Below are 20,284 nucleotides of genomic sequence, written 5' to 3' on the forward strand. Positions count from 1 at the left end.
CCACGGGCCAGTACGGGCTGCCTCGCCGGGCGTGTTTTAGGCGCAGGGCACTGGGCACTGGCAGGCGGCAGGCCTGGGAGAGACACAGCCGGGCCGTTCCAGGCGCGGGGCGGGGCAGGGCAGGCCTGGGCGCCCCGGTCCCCCGAGCCTCGGCGCCCCGGTCCGTAAAGTGGCACCGAAACGCGCCCTCCCCGGCTTACCTAGGCCCCCTGAGACCAGGCACGCGAAGCAAGGTGCGGCTCCCGCCGCAGCCGACCGCCCCACCACGGCCGGCAGTGACCCGCCGCCGCTCGGCCGGCCACCGCGTTTCCCCCGAGAGCCACCGCGGGAGCCTCGGGAAGGCGCCAAAGGCCCCGCGGAGCCGGGGAAAGGGGCTCGGGTTCCGGGACGCGCAAGGGCTACTTCCGGGAGCGACTCTCACCCACCCCCGCCTGCGGATGGTACGCTCCTCCGGCCGGGGCAGGGGGCGGGGCAGCCCCCAGTGCGCAGGCGCGGCGGCCGCGGCCGGAAGCGATGGGCTCGCGCCGGCTGTACGGCTGCAAGTCGCGCGGTCTTATCACAGGGGCTGGGACGCCTCGGTGCTAATCTACTGGCGCTGACTTAGCGGTGTTAGTCTTCCCCCACTAACCGATCGCCAAGGTCCTCTCCGACCCGGGCTCCCTGCGCCCTGGGACTCTGTCCGAGGGCGATCAGCGACTGGTGCGCGCGCACAGACGGAAGGGCCCGCAACAACCGTAATGGTCCTGCCGCAGCCTGGAAGGCTCACCCGGCCTTAGGGGAAGCCCTACCAGGGGGTCTCCGCGGCAGTTTCCCGCTGCTTGCTGATGTCGCGAAGGCCTCGCCCACGGCGCAGGGGACGTGTGTCCCCATGTGCCCTGGGGCGCTCTCCACCACCTCCCCAAACTGAATTGTTAAGGGGCACAGAGGCCGTGTTCCCTGGGCTGAGCAGAGGCGGACCCTTCCCCCGACCAAGATGCCCACGTCTTGTCCGCAGACTCCCTTGAGCTTCTTTCCACCTCTAGAGCCGGACGGATAGGACGAAGGCCAGGGTCACTATCGGGCCTTGGGCAGTCCTACCTATCCATCTTCCCCGGGGTGGTCTCGGTTTTTGCCCCCTCCTCCCAGTGCCCCTCATCTGGCCCCAAGCAAGTCAAGTCCAGGCTGGGCCAGTCCTCCAGGTTGGGCTAAAATCAGGACCTCTGCAATGAGAGTACTCATCTTTATACTTTATTGAATCATTTTTAATCTTTCTTGATTCTTTCCGTGCCTCAGAGATGTCTCTCTGCATTGCTTTCATTTCTGTGGTTCTGCAAATCATGACTATATCATACTTTCAAATATCTGGGCGTTTCCTTAATACTGTGGGTTTTTTTTTTTTTTTCCCAGTAATTTCCCGGTTATTTCTTGCCATGTTTATATTTTCCTGAGAACTTTTTTTTTTTTTTAGGTTTTATTTATTTGACAGAGAGAGACACAGGGAGAGAGCAAACACAAGCAGGGGGAGTGGGAGAGGGAGAAGCAGACTCCCCACTGAGCAGGGAGCTGGATGCAGGGCTGGATCCCAGGACCCTGGGGTTATGACTGAACTACCCAGGCGCCCCTCCTGAGAACTTTAGAATAAGCACGTGTATTCTAGTAACCTCCCCCCAGATCTTTGGTGTTTTCATTGATACTGCATGTGTAATTTCATGCAGTACGTGATACTGCATACATGATACTGCATGTAACGTCATGAACATTTGACAGGAAACAGAAAGATAACAGAAACAGGCCCCAGGTTTCATGGCCCTCAGTTCCTGGGTCCTATCTTAGATACCAGAGGGCTCACAGTGCTTGCCACTTCCGTTTCCACAAAGTGGATCAACATGGTGTCCGTGATGGGAATAAAACAGGCAAAGGCAGCTGAGATCCTGGCAGAGTAAAGAGCGGCATGGAACTAACGTATATAAAATAACGTGATTTATGGCTCCCACTTACTGGTGAACCAGTCACTTTTTGATCCATTCTCTTGGCCCATATTCACAATCTCGATGAGGCAGGCCCTATTTTTACTATACCATCTGAGCAATAAAACTAAACATCCTGAAGATAAACTTGCACTCAGCTAACTGCCAGTGGAATGGGAATTTGAACCCAGGCACCCCAGGTCTTGATTGTGCATTCTCAACCTTGACGCTGAGCTGAGCCACTCAGGCAAGGTGGAGGGCTTTTGGGAGGCTGGGCAGAAAAAATAAAGACAAGAATGCTTGCTGAATCAAATCCTACAGACCCAGGACACAGCTGTTGCTCCTGGTCAAGGCCACAGCATCTGCATTTATCTTTCCAGGCCCAATGTTTCTGCTGTGTGAGGCACAGAAGGCCTGGTACAGAGATTTACCACCTCAGGGTCTCCCACGTCTTTTTCAGGGCTGACCTTGACCGGAAAGACTGACCTCTTTTCAGATGAAGGGAAGAGCCTTGTTGCTGTCACAGTACTTAATCCTGAGGTTAAGGAGTTAAGGCGGTAGTTCCCATGAGTTTCTGGTAACATCCGTTCCAAACATCCCACCTATGATTTTCAGGGAAGATCCTGGCAGGGTGAGCTCAAGGTTTTGCTGGGCTCAGTGCAACAGAGAGCTCCCCCACTCACTTGGCCTCTGATGAGCCACCAGCTTATTGCTGGACTGCACAGTGCTGGAATTAGGGTCTGCTCAGATCTCCAAGAATCCCCTAAAGTTTGAGTGCATCCTTCTCCCCAGGCTGTGGTCTCCAGGTCAGGAGTTCCAGGTCCTGCTTGGAAGGGCTCACGGGACACCCAACGCTCAGGATACCAGCTGCACTCAAGCTTTCCAATCCCCTTCTGCAAGAGCTCTGGGTTGCTAAACTGATTAAAATGTATCAATTCCAGGGCACCTGGGTGACTCAAAGGTGACTCTACCTTTGGCTCAGGTCATGATCCCAGGGTGCTGGGATCCAGCCCTACCTCCTTCTCTCTGCTCACTGGGGAGCCTGCTCCTGCCCCCTGCCTGCCTCTCTGCCTGAGATTTCTGTCTGTCAAATAAATAAATAAAAATCTTTAAAAAAATGTTTCAGTTCCCTGAGTGGTTGAGATTCTAGAGTACTTGTTCTCAATACAGCAGTGGGGAGGACTTTGCCCCCATTTCAAAAAGGCTAGAGACATAGATGGTTGTCAACCAGAAGCTGGGAGCAGGGGTCTTCTGGCATCTGGTGGGTAGAGGTCTGGGGTACTGCTAAACATCCTCAACTCAGGGTAGTAGCCCTTGCCCCAACAAACAGTTATCCAGCCCGAACTATGGAGAGGGCCGAGGTCAGGAAACCCTGTCCTAGAGAGTTTCAGCTAGCACAAGAACCCTTGGGAGGCTTGTTTAAAACGCAAAATCCCGTCTCCTCTGTGACATTCTAATCCAGCAGGCTTTGGGATGGGACCCAGGAATCTGCATTTTCAAGCATATCAGATAATGCTCTTATGTGGATCGTCTTCCAACCCGATTCAAAAACTCTGGCCCCCAGACCTGTGTAGCCCTGCCTAAGAAGCACCCGGAGTGCATATGTCAAGTCTGGGACCCTCACTCCATCCCCAGAGACTCTGCTGTACGCTGCCTGGCTGTATCCTAGCATTCGATGGTAGGTTCATGAATAGAACGTGGTCGGAGTTAGACTGGACTTTGGCCATCTGCCCTCACTTTTCTGCTATTACATGTGAAGCAAAACTCTGGTGGCTGCCAAATGACTTTGTTCCGGGAAACCCCAAGGTTTATAAACAAAGGTCATTTCCCAGCACACAGATATGGAACTTATAAGCCCTCCCACTGGCTTTCACTTCTGCTCCTCACACTCCCATTGCTACCAACTATCCTGATTCCATTCCAAGCAACTAAAACTCACCAAGGGGATCACGTGAGGGTCTTCATCAAGGAGGGGTGACTCTGTGGCCTGTGGTAAATGTACACTTCCGTCTGTACCTCCTCTTCCCTGTTCTGAATCTGGGCTGAGAGGCATCCCTTCTACAGCCTGGAATATGCCTGCTCTCTCAGGGATGCTGAGGTGGGAGATGGCTTGGAAGGCTGGCATCAGAGCAGCATCAAGCTGGCAAGTGTCCTTAGCTCCTTGCCCTTTGGTTTTCCCAAGCAGCGCCTGGCACGAAGCAACTGCTCAGTAAACATGGGCTGTGGTCACGCTCACATACTCTTGAAGGACATTTCACCCAGGCTGTGATCTCCTCTGGGGAATTGTCCCTGCCCATCCACTAACAGCCCCGTTCTAAGGCCGCAATCTCTGGAGGCACTGCCCGTGGTGGCATGAACGTCTCTGGAGGTGTCGATCCCTCGCTGGAGCACTGCCCCCTGGCGGCCACCCTCTGTGCGTGCAGCTTCGCTTACCCTGGCCACTTTGGGTCTTCTCTCCTGGCTTGTCCCGTCCCAGGCCTGAAGCTGCTTCCCAACCCACTCTGCCACGAAGTATGGTGCCGGGTTATCCTACTCTCTGCCCCCGCCCATCCGTAGGGTTCTTATGCTTCAACTGAGTTCTCCAAGCGTCTCTGTCTGAGGCTGACACTAATCGACGTGCCGTTCGGGTGTTAGGTGGTGGGTGCTTGAAACTGACCGTGAAAAACGGGATCTCAGCACACATGCTTCAGTCCAGACCCCATGCCCAGACTCAGCCAGCCTGGCATGGCTCTAGGCAGCCCAAGGCTGGATTCCCTGGCACAGCCAAGCCTCGCTGGGCTCTTGTTTGAAAAAGCTCTGGGCTGTCAGAAGAATTTACTGTCCGTTCTAGCCAGTGCCCGACCACAGATCTCTGACCTACTGCCCTTTCTTAGAGCATTTACTTAAAAAATCGCTTCCAATCCTGAATCCTTCCTCTGTCCCCATGAGGCATGGCTGTATGGATCTCCTGCAATCCAGGGATGTCCTTTCCTCCAAAATGAAATCAGGAAGGATCGGGCCTCAGTCCAGTGGCTGTGGGAGACACAGTTGACCTTGTGGCCCTTCCATTGACCAACCCTTTGTGATTTCCCACTTTCCCGACTCTACCTGAGCCCCCGCTTTACCCCCTCCCTCCTCCCTCGTTCTCCCTTTAACTGCCCCTCACCTCAGCACACATGGAACTGAGCTCGGATCTCCCTGCTGTCATCAGTTACAGAATAAAACCTGCCTTCATGGCTTTAACTGATGTCTGGCTGTGTTTATGTTGGACAATTCCTGCTCACCTTGCAGTTTCTGTTGTGGGTGTGGGGCTGGAGGCATTGAAAGGCATGCAGTCCTCACCAAGCGGTTGGAGGGGGGGCCAGATCCCGGGAGGGAGTCACACACCCACGGTCTGGGCTGCTCTCCTCTGCCCCTGAATGGCTGCGCAGGCAGAAAGGAAGGAATCAGTGGGAAAGTCACTGAGTTGGGGAAGGAGCTGCCAGCCTCGAGCTGCTCAGAGGTGGCCTAGAGAGCAGGGGATGCTCCCCAGGACTCCACCTGAACAGGGGGACAGATGCACCTCCCAGGAGGGTCTGGAAGGAGCTGCAGCATTCCATCCCAGCAACACTGGGAAGGCAGGGAAGGGCAAGCGAGTGGGGAAAGCAACCACATGTCGCCACCCCCCACCCCCAACCCGGGGCCTTGGGGCCAGTGATCTTCAGCATCCCAGACCTGAGGCCCTAAAGGGGGAGTTGCAGGGACAGCAGGGTCCCAAGCTTCAGTTACAGCAGCAGGAGGGGAGATGCCACGTAGCCTCACAAGATATGTCCCCAGGGCCAGGGCCTGACCCGCAGGGACCCAGGAAAGGCGACCCAAGAAGGTCCCCTCCTTGTATCATTCCCTTTATGTCCCTATGTCTTTCCAAGGGTCCCACTGTCTGTTGTCTTTCTCCCCACTCCCTTGACTTCTTGGGAGGGGCCCTTCTGATGCCTGGGACGTTCCCTCCTCTTGAATCACTTCTGGGAACTCGGTGACAATTACAGGCACCCAGGTCCGCTCCTGCCTCCCCGAGGACCTCTTGTATCTTTACCTGCCTGTCCCCTATCACTGGTGTCCCTGAAGGCTCCTTCCCGGCCTTGTCTCACACTTCACTCTACCCTGTGGCCTCAGGGACCACATTATTTTATGCTGAAGACCGGCACCTCCTCCCACGCGACTGGACCTCACTGGACATCTCCATGTGGATGCCCGGGGCGCACCTGACTTGCCCGGAGACAAAGGGAACCATAGGCCACCATTTCCCCTCAGAAACCTGCTCCTCTGTGGCCCCTCACGGAGCCTGGCCAGCCACCAGGACCAGAGACCCCCTGCTCCATCGCTCCCCACAGGGCCCCCAGCCCGGAGCCATCCACAGCCCACGGGCCGGTTACCTTCAGCTCTAACCAGAACTTCCACCAGCCCCTCACCTCCGTCCTCCCACAGGCACCCTATTAAGAGGCTCCTGTCCATGGAACACCCTACAGAGATCATCCTAGAAATCAAATAGGGTCATGTCACTCCCCTGCCTTAAAACCCTTTCGTGGTTTTGCACTGCCTTTTGGATCAATGCAAGCTCCTCAGAGAGTGTCCAGGCCCTTGATGGTCTAGTCCCTCATTTGTCCCCAAGCCTCCCCACCCCCAAACCTCTTACACTGCCCCCCACCCCCTGCCCGTGAACTGCACTCCCCAGCCCTGGAGGGCCAGTCCTTCCTGCTCATTGGGTTCCAGCCCCCTGCAGGTGGCTGGTCACTGCCCGGGAGCAGGCAGGTGGGTGCATTCAGGTATTCAGGAATGAGGCAGGCCACACTCTGGAGATCTGGAGACCTGCTTTATTGCCCAGGCTCAGGGGCTGCGTGCTCTGTATCTGGGGTACAGATGAGTCGGGGTCAGAGATCTGCTGGAACATTGCTGTGTCTTCCTTCTGCCAGGACAGATTCTGGGCAGAAGCCGGGATGGCCGTACCTTCTGTACCTTCTCCTCCAGGTCGCAGGAGAATGTCATTTTCAGTGTCCACGATCCAGACCTGCAGCTCCAAGCCTCCATCCCCGTGTCCCCCAATCTACCCACTGAGCACGTGGGAACTGGGTGGACAGGGGCACGGCAGCCAGCAAACTCGGCCTCAGCCAGGACCTGGCCACCTTCATGAGCCACTGGACGCAATCAGATTCTCAGGACCACCCAGACTCAACATCCCCCACTCCAGGAGGCCCGCAGAGGTCAGGACGGGAAGGGAGTCTGAAAGGGGGCGTAGTGGGATGTCAAAGGGAGGCCCGAGCCAGAGTTCTGAGCAACAGGCCAAGCCCAGAACCAAGAAATTTATGTGAGACGCATCGCAACTGACCACTGTTCCAAAGATAATGCCCACTAAACGGAACGCGCATCACATAAATACAGTCAATAAATATTCAAGATTGGCGCCTTCCCCCGGGGGGCAATGCGGCAGGGCTGGGGGGTGCGGGGTGCCTGAGTTCTCAGCTGCAAATTTCCTGGGAGGAGGGCACAGGTGGGGGTCCTGGGTTCCCTCTGGTCTGGTGCCTGCACGTTCTGCCTTCCAGACCTCGTCCGCTGGCGCTCCGCCACCCTCCCCTTCCCAGCGCAGAGCCCAGGCCACTCTGGGGCGGACAGGTCTGGTGCAGGCCTCAGGGCCAGGACGGGCCCAGAGGGCCACAGGGGCACCCAAGGCTCACCCACGCCTGTTTCTCTTCAGCCTCTCTGACTCCAGGTGACCTAGTTGCTGCCACTGGCGGGAGGGGGCTCTGAAACCCACTCCCCTGCCATCCAGTGAGGGACTCCAGGCCTGGGGCTGGGCTCAGACAGCTCCAGACAGCACGGAGCTTCCCCGCAGAGGAGGGACGGAGACAGGGGGGAGAGGATATTCTAAGGAGATAGAACTTTTGTAGCAAGCCCATTTTAGTGACTTTAGGACGATAAAGAATCCTAAACATACTGGTTTCAATTCTGATCCAAATCACTATGCTGCTTTTTGCGTGTGAGTGTTTTTTCCGTTACTTCAACTTTTTAAGAAATTTCACATCTATCTGTGTCCGAAAATTAAAGAATTCCAGGAAAGGCCTTTGCGACACCCCGATCGGGTCTCTCCGTGTCACAGACAAGGAGGCCCCCGGAGGCAGAGATGCTACCCGGGGTCGCACAACAGGACCATGGCAGAGCTGATGGGAACCAGCGGACTCCCCGTCCGGGGCTTTCTCCCTGGTCCAGCCCGACCTGGCCTTGGCGCATCCCGGGCTGGACACCGCTTCTCCACAGGACAGGCTGCCTCGCTGGTAAAAGGCAAGTCCCACCCCCATCAGCTCCTGCCCAAGGTCTCCTCGGGAGGAGCAGGGGGAGTCTGAGGGCTGGTATCTTCTGCTCCAGCCTGACTCAGCTCCGGGCTTCCCGAGGCCCAGACCGGATGGAGAAGGCAGGAGCTGCTAGAACCAGGCAGGTCCTGGGGGAGGAAGCCAGGAAGGGACCCAGATACAGCTGTGAGGGTGGGGACAAAGGGGTCGTCGGGGACAGGACAGCCAAAGTCATCCAGGGAGCTGGGGCACCTGAAAAGCACATCACATGAAGAGGTCACCTCCTGGCTGCGGAGACCCCCCCCCACCCCTCCCCAACATCCTCCCTGGAGAACTTCCTTGTTCCTGCCTCCGCCTCGGCCACTCGGCCCACGTCAACTGTCCCTCTCTCCGGTCAGTGTCTCATGGCCCTGTGCCCCAACGCTCCCTCACCCAGAAGAGATGCTGCACCCCGCCCCCGTCTGCAGCACCCGAACCCACCACCATGGCTCAGCCTCAGCTGTTGCCCGAGGACCCTGACGCCTCGGTCTTCCGAAGACCCGAAGACCCGAAGACCCTGGTCTTCCCTCGGTCCCTGACGCCCTGTATGGCACCACGCGGGGACAGTACCAGGTGCTCTGCGTCTTTGTCTTTTCTCACCCAGTAAATGAGTGCCTGAGTCTAAGTACGAACTCTTAGGGCACCTGGGGGCTCAGGTCATGATTCCAGAGTCCTGGGGTCGAGTCCCGCATCAGGCTCCCTGCTACTCCTCCCTCGGCCTCCCCCACCCCCCGGTCTGTGATCTCGCTCTCAAATAAAAAAACAGAATAAAAGAACATGAGCAGAAACTCTAATGACTGCCCTGCCGGCTCTTCTCCCACACCTCAGTCCCCTTTCCCACCGCACGGCCTGGGCCCCCGGTACCTGCGGCCGAAGCGGCAGTGGTCACTCCCACAGGAAGCGGACGTACCAGATGGTCTCATTCTTCAGCTGCGGCCCGAAAAGGGGGTTCAGCTGGGCCAGGATAGTGATGAGCCAGCTGCCAGGGACAGCACAGCGAGGGTGAGCCAGGACGCGGCGGGACCCTGGCTCTGCCTCTGGTCACATGCCAACCCGGCCACGGGTTTTGTCATCAGCATCATCCCCGAGCTGATGTGTTGCCAACATAATTTCTAGGCCCAGCATTCTCTTAAGCTGCCCCCCTCCTCCACCTCTATGTCCCGCTCAGAAGCCAGCCTCCTTTCCCCAGATGTCCATTCGGTGTTTGTGATCGAGCACAGCCAGAGCACGGCCCGGTTCCCAGCCACCGCCCGCTCCGTCCCGGTCTCTGAGCCAGCGAACCGCAGCCCCTCCGAGGCCCTCCTTGGGACGGATGAGGACGTTCTGCCAATCCCCGAAGGACCGAGGAACAGCACAACAGGTCTAGAGATGCTCTGTCTGGGGAGAACTGTGAAAACCGTACACTCCTGTGCATGTAAGGGCACATCTAACAGTCATCATTATTTTTAATAAGTTTAATTTTTTTGTTGTTAATAGGAGGTCGAAAATCGTTAACATTAGATAAAGTGAGAGGACAGAACCAGCTAAGAGCAATAAATAGTTCGTGATCCAATTAGATAAAATAGGTTTGGTTTTGGGTTTTTTTTAAGATTTTATTTATTTATTTGACAGACAGGGATCACAAGTAGGCAGAGAGGCAGGCAGAGAGAGGAGGAAGCAGGCTCCCTGCTGAGCAGAGAGCTTGATGTGGGGCTCGATCCCAGGACCCTGGGATCATGACCTGAGCTGAAGGCAGAGGCTTTAACCCACTGAGCCACCCAGGCGCCCCTATAAAACAGGTTTTAACGAAAAAACATAACCCAAATCTGAAAGCAGTCATGTACTTTTTTTTAAGGGTGGGCCTTATGCTATGCATTTTGATGAATTTGGTAGTCTTGAGAAATTTTCTAGGCACTTTCGTTTATCGGTTTGTTATTCCATTTAATTTAAAACAGTCTGTCACCTTTCGAAGAATCAGTAGCTCATCGCTCTTACCTGTCCTATTTTGACTGTTCGGAATTCAGAACACCCCAGCTATGTCAAGCCTGACCCACAAAAAGAGTGGCTGAGACCCAGGATGATGGGAAGCCACACAGGCTTCACGTGGCTTGAGTGATCAGGGGAGGGGCTTCCCTCAAAACCAGAACTTGGCCTTACTCCCTGGGTCGGCAGGTAGGATGATTTAGACATGCAGCAAGGTGACGTGAGAGGCCTGGGTGGAAGGAGAGGTGTCCTTTCTTCTAACGGGGGAGGGGCTATGGTGAATGGCAGTTTTAGGAAGAGAACATCTGGACATTCGGGACCTGAATGCTGACTCCCTCACCCTGTCCAGGTCCTTGGATCCCCTGGAACTCTTCCTCGACATCCCCAGGGCCCCCCTGTCCCAAGTTAGAAGACTACCGCCCCATCTGGTGGTTCAAAACCGGCTGTGTCACAGACACCCAGGAGCAAGTATTAAAAATACGGACTCCAAAGTGCAGACGTTTGCAAACTGTGATTGAGTGGGTCTAGGGCGTGGGCCTAAAAGCTGCATTTTACACTCTCTCCAGGCGATTCTGATGCCCGGACCCAGCTGGCCCACTGCAGCCTATGGACCAGACAAAGCCTATTCAGGTGACACATTTGGAAGTGGACCCCAGGGCCCATGATTTCCAGCCCATCGCTCTCTCTGCTGTCCCCAACCGCCTTCTCTCCCAGGCTTTATGGACTCAGCCTTTAAGAAGTGGAATCTGGGGATGCCTGGGTGGCTCAGTTGGTTAAGCAGCTGCCTTCAGCTCAGGTCATGATCCCAGCATTCTGGGATCGAGTCCCACACTGGGCTCCTTGTTCAGCAGGGAGCCTGCCTCTCCCTCTGCCTCTGCCTGCCTTTCTGTCTGCCTGTGCTCGCTCTCTCTCCCTCTCTCTCTGATAAATAAATAAAATCTTAAAAAAAAAAAAAAAGAAGTGGAATCTGTCACCACCAGGACAGAGGGGAGGGGGCCTAGGGAGAGGAGGGACGACTGTGAGCCGGGGAGTAGTACTCACAAGAGGTAACAGCAGACCGCGGTGGCCACCAGCATGGTGATGATCACTCTGCAATGGAAGAGACAGGCAGGTCAGGATGGGTGGAACCAGCACCCTCCAAAGGCCTGGCCGGGGCCAGAGAAAGAGCTCCTGGGGTTGGCCCCTTTCCTGCCCCTTCCCGATGCCGCTGAACACAGGAGGCTGAGTTCTATTCAGGGTGAGAATTGTTAAGACAGAAGATAGAAACTCCAAGGGTCACCTCAGGGGAAACACGTCTTGCCCACATCCAAGTTGTGTTACGAACTCCATCTCCTTCTCCACACTCACTCTTTCTCCATCTTCGTGTAACACCCCCAGCCTGTTCCCCCCAGCTGCATTTGTAGCATCCCACCATGCAGCCAAACTTCATGGGGCACGGGCATGGAAAACAGAAGCTGGCAGGAGGCAAGGAGCTCGTGAGTCATTTCTGAGGCAGCGTTAGTGGTTATAAAGGGAGCAGGGACTAGCTACCTGTGTCCACACAAAGAGGACTGGAGACAGAAGCTTAAAATGCAGCAGGAGAGACTTCGGTTAGACAGAACTCACCAGGGTTTGCAGGAGAGGTGAGAGACTAAAGTGGTTCACAAAGTGATGTGGTGGGACCCTGGGCCCCCCAGATCTTGAGGACCAGAGACCGCGCCCATATGTCCAAGCAGCCTCCGGCCAAAGCTTAACCTAATCCAGACCAGACCCCAGGACCCCTGGTCTAAAGCACCTGAAAGTGCCAGAAAATTACATTTGATCCATTCCTTCCACATTACTAAGCCTCGTGGATCTACAGTGGCGAAGGAGACAATTCAGCCAGAGGAACTTGTAATCAAGAGGAGACAGCACTTCCTAACCAAGGGTAAAATGATGTAGACGCTGATAAACGGTGCAACCGATACAGAAATCTGCTAGAGGCCCTTCAAAAAACAATAATACCGGCTAAAAATTATTCAATACATAACACGTGCGACGCGCTGGTAAGGGTTTTGCAAGCATTATCTCGGGTAACCCTCACCGCAGCCTTAGAAGGCAGGTATCAGCATCATTTTACCTATGAAGGAAGCGAGATTTGAAGGGGTAACACTCGCTCAAGGTCACTGCCGGCGAGGGGTGGGCAAACCGTATCAGACGCCAAGCTGCGGCCTCTAGCATCACTGGCTGGGAGGGGGTGGGGACCTCAACTGCCTCCCGTGTCAGCCGGCTCTGCCCTTCGGCTCCGACCGCCCGCCTGTTCTGACCTGCGCGCGGCCCGTGCAGACCAGCAGGAGTGCGGCGCCCGGCAGGCCTCGGCCCAGGGCTCGCTGCACCGCCCGCCGCCGCCCGGGGAGGGGTCCGCAGGGAGGCCGGGCCCGCGCGCCATCCTTACCCGCGGTTGGGGCCTTTGGGCACGAACCAGGGCCCGGCGATGCCGATGAGACCCCAGAACGTGGTGAAGATGATGACCGGGAGGGCGAAGGAATGAGCCGTCATGGCCGGGCGCGGGTTGCCCAGGCTGGGGTGCAGCGCCGAACTGCAGACGCTCGTGTGCGCGGGGTCCCAGACGGGCGGTGGGCGCCGAGCATGCGCGGCAGGACCCGGCGGCCCACGGGAGCGCGCGCAGTCGGCCCCGCGCAGGCGCGAGCGCGTCTCTCGGGCGGGGGCGGGCCTTCCGCGCCGCGGGGTTTAGGTAGCTTGGATGAGCTTCTGATCAGCTCTGACCCGCGGGACTTACAGGGCAGAGACGTGTGTCCAAATAAACTCAGCTTTATTCAGGTAGCAAAATGCTGAGAATTAAACATGGTTTTTTAAACCTCGTTTGCACCTCATTGAAACCAGAAGAGGAGAGGACCTCCCCTTGCCAATCGCCCTGGGCATCCCTTGCTGACGGACACCTGCACCAGGCAATTGGCCAATCTTCACACTGTCTTGCCAAATACTTAGCACCCTAGGAACTCCACATGTACTTGAGAGAGAAGCAGAGGTCGGGAGTAGATTACACTAAGGTGTCTGGCAAGGACGGGGGGGGGGGGGGGGGGGCGCTGAGGTCCCTCCCTCCCGCCCCGTCTCTATGGCTACTGGAATCAACCATCGGTTATACTGCAGGTTAATTCAGAACGTCAGACGCTGTGGGCAGCAGCTGTGGGGTGGGGGTAGGGATGGGGGGATGCCAGGATCAGAGGGGATGCTATGAAGATTACAGGAGGAGAAGGAGGGTGGAGGCGTAGCTAGGACTCTGGCAGCGCCTCACCCCTTCTATTCCCCATGCCCTTCAGTTTGCTCTCTTGCAAGGCAAAAATAGGATGGCTCTCCAACAAGGGCATCTCCAGGCCCTGGGTTTGAAATGCAGGGAGTGTCTTGAAACAAAACAGAGCTCAGGCTGGTGCTCACCGTGTGTCAGTCCTGGGTCCTGCACAAAAAGGTGGCTAGTCCTCTTCGCCATTAGCTAGCACGCCTGCACCCCACGAGAAATGTGGATAGTGCAAATCTCTATGACAAACAGTGTTTTTAGTCGCCTCCTCCAAGGGGCCCAACCTTCTCAAAAGCTGGCAGTGCGGTCTTCCTTAGTACAAGGATGTGGAGGCCAGATGCTTCCCTACCTGGCCCCCACCTCCGTGCCTAGAGCGGCACGGGGCATTGTGCGTGTGGAACTCACAACACTGCTGGAGGGACTGGCCTCGTGCTCTGAGGATTCTTAAAAGAATGGAAGAAGCTATGGGGAGGAGGCTTGCCAGAAAGTCACCTCAATTTGGAATCTAGGAATAGGGTGTAGGGTGACAACCCCCACTTTGAAGGGTCTTTCTCTCTTCCATCCCACCAACTCAACACCCACAACACCTAGCCCCGGGCAGATCCCTGAACTCCCCATAGAACCTTACGTGGATGGGGGAGGGAGGGCCGGGCTCCTACCTCCATGGGGTGGCCACAGCTGCAGCTGCAGGGGCCCGTGGTATACCTCAGACCACGAGACTGGGAGAGAGGCATTTCCACAGGCTAAATCAAAGGCAGAGAGTGAGGGCGAATTCTAGCCCACGGCTGAAAACAGGAAGGCGAGGGCACTAAGGCTAAGTGCTAAGGGTGGGGGGCAGGAAGGGAGAGTCGGAAACATCAGGTACTGGGGGACACTGGATCCCAGCACCACCCTAGGACTGGGAGGAGGACAGACTGCCGGCTGAGGGCCAGACACCTTGTACTTGGAGCACAGGACAGGGACGCCAGGCGCGAGGCTGGGACGCAGCACCACTTCTGGCCTGTATGAAACTCGAAAAGTGGGGGGGGGGTGAAGAAGCTTTTCCCTCTAACCAACCCATTTCCCACCCATGGTTGGGAAGGCAGGACCTAGGCCCCACATCTTCCCCACCAGGTGAGCAGCCTCAGATCCTGCCTCTAAAATGAAGCTGCCCTGGAGGGGAAAGTGCTTTACTTCTGGGAGACAGGGGAGATGGGGTGGGGGTCCTCAAGTTTGAGTGGGCCCACAAGGTTCCTGGAGGATCCTGCGGACAATGGACCATCCCTGAGCCTCAGTTCCACGGATCTGATCAGGCAGGTATGGGGAGCCATATTTAACAAGCACCCCCAGTGATTCCTAGGCTGGGTCCCAGAGCAACTTTGGGAAGAGCGGCACACTTAGGGAACTCATCTTCCCACAGTAAGGACGTTGGTACCAAGGGACAAGGACAAGGGCTGAAGGCAGCTAAGTCCGTTCTGTGCCACCTGATGTCTGTCTTTATGGGAGCTGGAGGCACCGCCTGCAGACCAGGAGCCAGCAGGCACTTGGATTCTCTGCTGCCATGTCACGGAGAGGGAAATCGAGGCACAGAAAAGAGGAAGGGATTAATTATGATTGAACCTCTGCCTGCAGCAGAGCTGGGGCTGGACCGTAAGCCTCCCCGGGGCAAGCATGGCCATGTCCGCCCCTCTAGAGCCCGGGCTCACGTCCAGCACTGGTGCAAGTCACACAGAAGGGCTGCCACCGCTGAGAGGAAGCAGCTCACCCCCAGAAAGACTTTCCTCTGTGGTCCTGGGGCTACAGGAAGGCGGCCTCTCTTGAGGGCTTTGTGTAGAGGGTTTTGCTTGGCTCATCCTAAGGGAGGCCCTGGAGGAGGGGAAGGAATTCTCTGCTGTGTCTCCTGTCTGCAGTGGAGGCTTCCCTGTGTCTGCCATGGAGCCAGGGTGATAGATCCCAGAGCCAGGCCAGTTGTCCCCAGAGCCTGGTCACCCTCCGCCGGTCCCCAGGCACCTCCTCCGTGCCACCGCCTCCCTGGAATGCTCCCGCCCCATCCTGGGGGGCTGAGGGGCTCCTTTTAGCCCTTACCCCCAACAGTTTCTCCCACTTCAGAGAAGTCCTCTTGCCCCCAGAACATGGAGTGACATCTTTCCTGATAGGATCATTTCCTGAAGCACCTTGAAGATGAATCTGAGATGGGAACCCTTCTGCCTGTTTCAGTGCTGTGGGGTCACCGCTGCTTCAAGAGGGGCCTTGGTAAACAGGCTTCTGCTCCTGATTACCCTGCATCTCTGGGAGATGGGCTTAACCGGCTTGTCACTGCCCACTTCCTGGTACTTACAGAGTCCCCGCAAAGGAAGATTCTAGGGCAGCCTAGATTCTGCAGAGAGCCTGTCACCACAATCCCAAGGGTCAGGGCAGCAGGGGGTTCTCCAAGGCAATCCCAAGGAGTCCTATGGGAGCTCTCTGTCAGGACAGCTCAGGGGCCTCTTGGCTGGTGTGGGGGTGTGGGGGTATAGGAATCTGTCAGGAGGGTCCACAGTGCAGTCCTTCGGGATCTCCGCTGGCTCCCTGTAGGCTGGAAAGGGTGGCTTCTGGGTCACAGCCTCCGCCATAAAGAGTGGCCCCGTCTTCTCCTTCCTGAACCCCGCTCCTTGTGCGAGAGGAAAGAGAACCCACAGTTACACCGAGGGGAGAACAGACTGGATGACGATTCCCTTCCCATGTCAGCTGTACCCCAAGGTATGCTCGGTGAGGATGGCACGCAGAACAGGCTAGAGAGGGGACAGCGGCTGCCCTCGGCAGGCCGGCTCTAGTCCTGCTCTGGTCTCTCTCACCCTGGGGCATCGGTCTCACCCAGGGCGACTCTGCCCTCCCGGGGACACATGGCAATGCCTGGAGACACTTCTGATCACTACAGCTGGGTGATTGCTCTGGGGACCCAGTGGGTGTACGGGGTACAGGTCAGGGAAGCTGAAGATCCCCAGGCACAGGCCAGGTACCACGGCAAGGAGTGATCCGGCCCTCAGTGCCGACAGGGCAGAGGTTGAGAATCCTGCCTAGGAAGGAGGGCCTTATCCTATCCAACTGGGTGGTGTCCCCTATTTGCTTCAGGGGCACCAAGCCCTCTACGCCAGTGAGAACACGCCCGAGAAGGTCTTTCTCCTTCACCCCCACAGGACTGGACGCGGGGAGCAGCTCACGCAGCGAATGCGTGCATGGAGGACGCGCCGCCTGCCTCCCCACCCCGGGCCCCCCGTCTCTTCTCTCCACTTCGAGCCCGGGCCCCTCGCCTTGCCCAGCAGTGGGGCCGGGGCACCCTGCTTCCTGAGGAGCCTCTGTCAATCCTGAGACCCGGTCCCCTGCTGACCACAGACCCGGCAGCAGCCCACGAGAGCACAAGCGCTGGAAGGTTTCCAGAAATAAGAAATTGTCAAGGAAGAAACTTCACTGCTGTCGCTGGGAAATAAAACGTGAACAGCCTGGAGAGCCTCTTTGGTTTTCCAGGACTACTTGGACTGAGGAAAACGTCTTGCCTCAGATCCAGTAACTCACCTGCCACAGAAAGTAGTTTCCCCTCCAGCCAGGTCCGACGCCAGCCCTCCAGCCTAGCGCTCCGGGGGGACGGTGAGGCCCCGCTCGTCAAGGACGCCTCCCGACCCGGCAAGCCCCAGGCCTCTCTGCAACCTGGCCACCGCACTGACTTCTTCCTTCCCGAAAGAGTCTACCCAGCCCCGTGGAGAACGTGCTCTTGCTGCCCTCGCCTGTCCCCTGCTCTGTGCTCCGGTTACTTGGGGCAGTGGGCTGGACCTCCACAGGGTGCCACTGGCATCCCCTGCCAGATGCTATGTCCTCGGCCGGAGAAACACCAAAGCACAGGGTGAGCTGGCCCGAGGTCACCAGCAGTGAGCAGAGCCAGAATCTGAGCCTGGGGCAGACGGGCTAGGAAGATACACACTCCAAGCCGGACGCCCTGCCGGTTGGGGTGTGTGTGTGTGTGTGTGTGTGTGTTCACGCGCGCGTGCCCCGACTCCCTCTCTGGATTAGAAGCTGAGGGCACGGGTCACCTCTGGAGCACCCACTGGGGATGCCCAAGACCAAGCCTCAGGTGACAGCTGCCATTGCCAGACTGTCCCAGACTTCAAGGTCAGCGTGGGATCACGAAGCTCAGACTGGCTTTCCTTGCTCTCCTGCACCGGGAGACCCTGTCACCGGTGCTTACGGGGCGGCACTTGGGCGCACACGTAGACATGGCTGAACCGCCGGCCCGAGGAGGTCAGGTACCAGTGCTGGATGGCAGGCTGTGGGTCGTACTCCGTGACGGCCACCCCGTTCACCGCTGTCATCATGAGCATGTTGATCACCTCATTGGAGAGCTTGGTCCTCTCATCGGTCCTGATCCGGGTCATGGCACTGAAGCCCCGCTCGCAGCAGGCAGTGGACACGGGCACGCAGACCACGATGGCCAAGAGCCTGCTCAGCAGCGGGAAGCGGCAGCCCTGCGCCATGGCGTTCTTACAGAGCATGGAGAACGGGAGGTTCCTGCCCAGGGCTTTCAGGCCCAGCCACTCCTCCAGGAGCGCCTCCTTGCCGTATCCTGTGGGGAGCGAGAGCTCGCGAAGGACCTGGCAAGGGCCAGAATATCCTCGGTCCCGAAACTGGCCAGTTGCAGCCCACTTGGCCAGGCCACGGTGTCAAACACCTCCATGTTCTTGAGCTGCGGGGCCCGGGCCATGTCAAACCTTCGCTGGAGGTACTCGATCCCCGTGAGGATCACCTTCTCCCAGTCCGCTGCCAAGCACTGCCCCGCCCCCTCCTGTCTGTCCAGGGAGATGCCGTGCAGCCACCCCTCTCGGAAGCCTGCGTTGAACTCCTCCTCCTTGGGACCCGCCTGGTGTCGCAGGGCCTCCAGGGCTGCGTAGGCCTGTCCCAGTGCCGAGTTCACCTCTGTGATCGGCACCATCTCCTTCTGGCACACCTCCGACAGGGGCCTGTAGATGCTCAGGAAGTCCAAAAGGCAGTGGCAGAACTTGACGAAGTGGAAGCTCTTCATCAGCTTCAGCAGGCCCTTGGCCCTGGGCCCCGTCTGGCCCCCAGCTTCCGCCACAGCCTGGAGGTGCCCAGCCAGGGCCGGCCAGCTCACGACAAGCGCGTTGAGCGTGCACCTCCTGCTGGCCACCCAGCGCACGGCGTTCAGGTCCTTGAGACGGAGGATCTCCTGCTCCAGGGGCCCCGCGCCCACTCAGCCTCTTGCTCCAGGACTGACAGAACTTGAAAATCGTACGAATGTGCCGGTCACACTTCTTCACCAGATCGATGCCCCCACACGCGTCCACCACGGCCAGGTGCAGCTGGCGGGCGACACAGTGGACGGGCAGCAGCTGGGGGATGACCTCTTGGAACTTTTCCACCAGGCCCCCTCTGCTGCTCAGCACAGCGGAGCCGTCGGTTCCCAGGCCCACCACCCAGCCAGGCTTCTGGAAGGGGATGTCCAACTCATCCAGGGCAGAGATCACGGTCTCGAAGTAGCCGTCCACCGTCTCACTGTAGAGAGGGGCTAAGGTGATGTACGACTCTTTCACCTCCGTCCCCGTAAAGTAGCGGAGATAAATCCCCAGACAGGCCTGGTCTGAGGCGTCCGTGCAGCGGTCCAGCAGCACGCTCATGCACGGCGAGTTTCGGACGTCCTCGAGGATCTCCTTCCTTAGGGTCTTGGAGATGTACTTGATGAGCTGCGTGCAGGCTGTGCGATTCTGGTACTTGCCCAAAATCATGGTCCCGGTGCTCTGGAGGAGTTGCAGGATCTTCTCGAAGTCGTTCAGGGGCCGCGAGTGGTACGCGATGGAGTAGGCAGTGTTGAAGAGGTAGCCCATGCTCGCCATCAGGTCACCGGACATCTCCGGGACCAGAGCGGCGGGAGGCGTGTCCTCGGTGATTTCGACAGTGTTGACACAGAGCTTGTGTGCTTTGCTGACCTCGTGGTATTTTAAAGTCTCCACTTTAAAAGGCCCCGTGTAACCTTGGACTAACCGTGACGACTGGTCGTGGAGACTCGGTCTTTCTTTGCAAGCTGAGCAGAAGAGCTTGGTCTCCTTTGGGTCAATTACTAACCACGGGAACTGCCCAAACCATGACCTCTGAATGGAACGGGGTCTGTACGTTCTCTTGATCATCCCAGGGCCATCTGCTCCGACTGCACAAAGGCTGGAATTGCAGTAGGAGCTACGTGTCTCCAGAGGAGCTGCCGGAGGCACGGGCGAGTCTATGGGCAAGGCTTGTGTGTCTGCCTCTCTTCTGGCCCCCATCTTCTTCTTCCCTTTGCAACAAATAAAAATGAGTTTGGTTTTGCTGCCCAGAACTCTGCAGCCTCCCCTCAGTGAAGACATCCCAATTTACTGAGTGTCCCTCATGCAGAGTTGAGTGTGATTTATCTACCTTTCTAGAGATCATCTGTGACTTCTCTTTAAACCCTTCCGCACTATCATCTGTGCAAGTCAGCCTGCTCCCGAGGACATTTGTGCTATCCTTGTGGGCTCTCCGTCTCTACCCACGCAGCCCCTCTGTGATCATGTGACATCAGCAGCTCATAAGCTTAATCAGCCACCTTGGCCATAGCTGCTACTGGATGAACAGGTGACTTTAATCCTCTTTTGAGGCAGCAAAAAAATGAGGTTAAACATCTGTAAGTCTCATGAGCCTTAGAAAGGATTCTACGCAGCAGCAGCAAGCCAGTAAGCCCCGACTAAGAGACGCAGAACGGGGAGCTCGCACAGACCAGTGGAACTAGC

At 57.2% G+C, this 20,284-nt stretch overlaps 2 protein-coding genes across 2 annotated transcripts; both read right to left on the minus strand.

The window, feature by feature from the left end:
- Positions 1-6,758: 6,758 nt before the first annotated feature.
- On the minus strand, positions 6,759-12,893 carry ATP6V0E2 (ATPase H+ transporting V0 subunit e2). The gene is made up of 4 exons (XM_032305245.1): positions 12,660-12,893; positions 11,288-11,335; positions 9,149-9,263; positions 6,759-8,497 (listed from the first exon to the last, which is right to left on the minus strand). The coding sequence occupies exons 1-3, from the start codon at positions 12,761-12,763 to the stop codon at positions 9,170-9,172; spliced, it is 246 nt and encodes an 81-aa protein (XP_032161136.1). The 5' UTR covers positions 12,764-12,893; the 3' UTR covers positions 6,759-8,497; positions 9,149-9,169.
- On the minus strand, positions 12,873-20,047 carry ZNF862 (zinc finger protein 862). The gene is given in 7 exon segments (XM_032305246.1): positions 12,873-16,001; positions 16,004-16,149; positions 16,976-16,987; positions 17,719-18,112; positions 18,115-18,737; positions 19,856-19,863; positions 20,044-20,047. Coding segments are annotated over 6 exon segments (1,212 nt in total). The 5' UTR covers positions 19,857-19,863; positions 20,044-20,047; the 3' UTR covers positions 12,873-15,965.
- Between the last annotated feature and the right edge of the window lie 237 nt (positions 20,048-20,284).

This window comes from Mustela erminea, chromosome 11 (assembly GCF_009829155.1).
Source record: "Mustela erminea isolate mMusErm1 chromosome 11, mMusErm1.Pri, whole genome shotgun sequence".
Taxonomy (NCBI): domain Eukaryota; kingdom Metazoa; phylum Chordata; class Mammalia; order Carnivora; family Mustelidae; genus Mustela; species Mustela erminea.